The sequence below is a fragment of the Elephantulus edwardii genome, unplaced genomic scaffold (assembly GCF_000299155.1).
Source record: "Elephantulus edwardii isolate Elephantulus edwardi_28Jun2011 unplaced genomic scaffold, EleEdw1.0 scaffold00141, whole genome shotgun sequence".
Taxonomy (NCBI): domain Eukaryota; kingdom Metazoa; phylum Chordata; class Mammalia; order Macroscelidea; family Macroscelididae; genus Elephantulus; species Elephantulus edwardii.
In genome coordinates, this window is record NW_006399891.1 from 8,509,319 (window position 1) to 8,514,240 (window position 4,922).

At 40.4% G+C, this 4,922-nt stretch overlaps 1 protein-coding gene across 2 annotated transcripts in view; it reads left to right on the forward strand.

Moving 5' to 3' along the window:
• The window catches only part of LOC102845747 (mediator of RNA polymerase II transcription subunit 27-like), a 308,803-nt gene that overhangs the window by 265,167 nt on the left and 38,714 nt on the right, over positions 1 to 4,922 (forward strand). The window contains exon 5 of one of the 2 annotated variants that reach the window (XM_006894415.1): positions 2,405 to 2,512. The exons of the other annotated variant lie outside the window; for it this stretch is intronic. Coding sequence (XP_006894477.1) covers positions 2,405 to 2,512 — 108 coding nt within the window. The remainder of the gene's footprint in view (positions 1 to 2,404; positions 2,513 to 4,922) is intronic. 2 annotated transcript variants of the gene reach the window in all.

Sequence of the window (4,922 nt, forward strand, 5' to 3'; positions counted from 1 at the left end):
TCTGATTACTGCTTTGGCAGCTTCCCAGAGGTTTTGGCAAGTGGTGTTTTCATTGTCAAGAGAGTCAATAGTCTGTTTTTCCTGTCTTTTGATGTGTTTGCTTATTGCTATAAATTGACCTCTGATTACTGCTTTGGCAGTTTCCCAGAGGTAATTATGAAGATTTTTGCTTTATGTTGAGGAGTAATGTCTAATCATTAATAATTACTGCAAGTCTTTCTTTAGCTTTCAGCAAGCAAAGTTTCTGTGTATCACATGTTGTCAGTTGATCTTCATCCAATTCTAAATCCACATTCTTCTTCCTATAGTCCAGTTTCTTTGATTATTTGCTCAGCATACAAATTGAATAAGCTGGTGAACAGAATTTAACACATACTTTTACTGATTTTTAAACCACATAGTATCTGTTTGTTCTCTTCAAACGACTATCTTTATACAGGTTCTTCTTTAGCACAATTAAATGTTCTGGAATTCCCATTCAGCTGTTAACTTGGTTTGTTTTTTTTAATTGACTGAAAGTTTACAAATCATATTGCATCTTCATTCAACCATTCACAGGCATTTTGTTTTATAATGTTCATTAATTAAAAATAATTAATATCATTACAAGTGGTGCCCCCATTAATCCAGGAGCTGACTTCCAACCAGGCATAGCACAGTCTCCCAGCGGGTGCTTATTCCCTGCACCAGATACAAAGCTTCATACAGAACTGGGTAGGCCAAGGAAACACTTCTATTCATTTGGTATATGGTATTGATCAGGAGAGTCCCTTGGTCATCCTTGGATGCATATGGGGAACAAAGAGGAAATTGTACCTTTCTTGTCACTGGTATTTGGATTCTTGTGCTGACCTGGCAGCTGTTCATGATGGGCAGGCCACACTGTTTATAACTCTATGGTCCATCTATCTCATTTACAGTTTTTGTTCCATTTCTTCTTCTGTACATGTTAGAATTACTTCTTCATCTTTTCCCTTTAAACTGCAGTTTCCATAATTAGCATCCATCTCTGTTTTGTTTTCTGGTGTGTTAGTTGAACAGGACCTGGACTGCTGTCTGTCTATTCTGCCTTCTCATTCAAAAATCTCTTCTGATATTGGAAATGTTTTGTGCCATCTAGTAGGAACTGACTCCAAGCTGATCCTCCAGGAGGTTTTCTGATACTGACTATCACCAGGGAGGAGATTGCCCCTATTTCTCCAGAGGAGCAGCTGGTAGATTCAAACCGGCTGCCTTTGGGTCAGAAGAGTACCTTCTTGCCACACTAGGCCACCACAACTCCTTCGATGTTTGACATATCATTTGCATAGTTTCCAGCAGTATCCCAGCAACAGGCACACCACCACACTGTAACATACTAACAGATCAGTGGTAGAAGTTTGCATTTCCTTTATAGTTACATTTTTGGTAGTACTTCTCTTGTTAGGACCAACCCATACCTGGTCCTCCAGTGGATTTTCAGAAGGAGTAAATCACACAGGAGGAGATTATCCATCCTTCTCTTGAGGAGCAGATGGAGGAGTCAGACAGCATGCCTTTAGCATTGCAGCACAGCTTCTTACCACTAGGCCACCAAAGCTTCCTAGTACTTACTTCTCTATTTATACCAAATTCTTTATATAATTCAACTAGAGTATATTGGTGTTGTTTGTGTTATACTCTATATTCAAGGCTATAAAAGCTCTAGTTCATACATGGATGGGTGGATGGATGGATGGAACCAAAACATAATCAGAAAACAAATGTGCTCACTAAATCTTGGAGTTCCAGAGCCAACCCCAAGACAGGAGATTCAAATCCACCAGCTGCTTCATGGGAAGGAGATGGGCAGTCTCTTCTCATGCAATTTACCACCTCAGAAAACTCGCTATATGAATCACTTCCAATTTGACAGCACTGAGTTTACAGGTTTCATGACACAGTATGTAGCAAGTTGTGCAACTCCAGCAATCCAAATTTATCAGTGGTTCTATAAGAGAAAGGTAGGAAGTCTCCTCTTAGTGCAATTTACAGCCTTAGAAATCCAGTGATAAAGCACTATGAGTTAGAACTGACCTGATGTCAGTAAATGAGTTTGAAGAAGGTAATCTGTAGGTGGGAGAAATAGGAAGCCAACATTATTTTATTCAGCAGGTAGCAGACATGTAAACCTGTCTGAAGAGTTTGTGAACCAGAATGTGATCCTCTACATATTGAAGGAATTATGTGAAGAACTTACTGTTGTTGAGAGTTTTTAATTAAATGTTTTAGGATGGTGGCACAACTTTGCCTTCTCGAAAAAAGTTATTTTCTGCATCGTTTAAGAATCAGATGGATAAACATTAACTCCTTCTTGTTACAGTTTGATCCAACTTTGTGTGAATTGCATTTTCAAGCATAAGCTTCCATGTCTGTGTTTTGGCAGGTGACCTTGGGAAAGGTGTTGAAAGTGATTGTCGTCATGCGCAGCCTCTTCATTGATCGCACAATAGTAAAGGGATATAATGAAAATGTCTACATGGAAGACGGCAAAGTAAGCCTTCCAGAGTCTTGTCTTTTGTTTTTTTCTTTATTCTCAGGATCCCAGAACAAATGTAGTAGAGTCCGAGATGAATGGCAGTAAAAACTAGCAATCATAGCCAAGATCAGCAAGCATAGACGTGTCGGCCTGGAGACACGCACTTCACAGAGTAGCGTTTCATTCCCCCTGCCTGCATTTTTCATCGAGCTTCTGCTTTTTCCTCTAAGCCTGATGCCCTTACTTGAATTTCTAATTTATCACCTTAGACCCCAGTTGCCTCATTAAATGTGTCTTCTGAGGAAATGGATTTTTCCCCCCAAGTCTAGCAGCACATCAATAGCCCATGGTTTAGCATTTTCTTTTCCTAGAACCATGAGGAAAATTTGCGTTAGTTTGACACCCAACTTGATGACCACCTTTTTCTATAAAACTCCTCAGAAGCCCTTAGGAAGTTGCTTGTCCACAGTACTACATATTAATAGCTGCTGTGAAAACAGGTAAGTTATTTCCATGGGTGATTTCTTTCATGGAAAGTTCACTGTGTGAACCCCTAATTTCTTTCGCCTTCACATACTCCATATGGCTCTATAGAGAGCATCAGAAGATGCTAATGGGAGCTGACAGTCTTCATTTGTTTGCTTCCATAGTGTAATGAGCATTCTGCCTGATGCACCCTCCCAAACTCACCCTGGTCAGTTTGCAGCACTAAGCCTCCATCTCCCGCATTCTCAGGAGCTTTCCCTGCTCCTCATGAATCCCATTAAAATTTAAAAGTTTGTTAGGACTAGCACTTACTACCCAAAGGCCACATTATAATGAGGATAGAATCGTCTTCAAAAAAAGGTGATAAATGTAACTTAGCACATAGCAGTGTTGTTATATAGCAGGTATGACCCACAAAGTAATGTAATTTGTGTTTTGAACAAGTAAGCCAGCATTTAGACATTCCTCATGAATGTTGTCTATGATGGAAGCTACTTTATTCCAAGGACTCTTCCAAGGTCTCTTAAATATCCCTGCTGATTACAAATCTTTTCTTGAGGAGAGACCTCACCGTTCTCATGAAAAACCAAAAGGTCTTTGGTGTCCAATGGAGAATAAAGTGAATAATCAAGGCAGGCATGATCTGTGTGTTTATAATTAACATGTTCTCAAGGTAGTCCCCAGAGAGAAATTCTAAATTATTTATCAGCAGCATAAGCTATGTTGGAATAATATACAGCCTGCCAAAGAGACATTAAGTCAGTGGTCACTTACATGTAAAGTTCTTACCTTGAATCCCAGATTCCCAGGGTTCAGGCCTCCCTCTGGCTGTTCCATGGCCCTGTGATACACTTCGCGTGTCAGCCACCCAGGGTCTCTCGCGACTGGTTCTAAACTAGGCCTCCCCACTGTGTTCCAGACCTACATTTCCTACAGCCCCGTGAATGTACCTCGGTTCAGCCTGTCTAAAACAGAGCTCATTAACACTCTCCCTAATCTCAGTTTTCCACTTCTGTTCATTGTCTTGGTTAATTGTACCCTCACCCTTTTTTCTTTTTCCTTCCCCTTGTCTCCCATATCTAGTCTGTCAGCAGGTTCTGGCAATTTTCTGTTTTTATGTCTCACACTCAGCCCCTTCTGTCCATCTCCACTCCTTCCGGGTTCTCATTTCTCAGCTGAATCACCACTCTAGCCTTCTCACACCTGATCTCCATTCATACTGCCTTCCAGCAGTCAGGCCTTCACTGTGTTTCCAGAGCATTCTTCTCAAAACACGTATCCACACATCATATTCTCTTGATTTTCGGCATCTCCTTGTTGCCCAGAGCAGCCTGTTCCCAGGCAGGAAATTAATAGATGTTAGATACAAAGCCATCCATGATCAAAAAGTTTGAGAAACACCAGGTTAGAAAAGTTCAGTGGATTTCTTTCCTGTCAAGATTCTCAGAGTGTTTAGTTTCCTATTTGCCCCAAGATCTCTGATCTTCCTAACTTTATTGACCATCAAATTGGTTATGGTTGGTTTGGGATTTTTTGGTTATTATTGGTTTTCCTTTCCTTTATTTTTGGCACATATTGTAACATTGGAATTTTGAAGATCATACTTTTAGAAACTCTAATTTACAGAATATAATTCACACTCTTCAGCAAGATCCCAAAATCCTATATAATCTGGTCCCTACTGTCCTTTCAGGTTTCATCTGTCGTTACTCTCTACGTACATCTCATCTTACTTTCCATCTCTGTGTGTTCTTTGTGGCTTCCAAGGCGTGCAAAACTCTCTCACACACTTGGTCCTTGTGGACACTTTCCCTTCAAGCTCTTCTAGCCTCTGTGGCAAACCTATGTTCTTCCTTTAATGCATGTGTCATCTTCCTTCTCGTGCTGTCCCTATTTTCCCAGCCAGTCCTTGGAAGAGATTATCTTTCTGGGAAAGGTA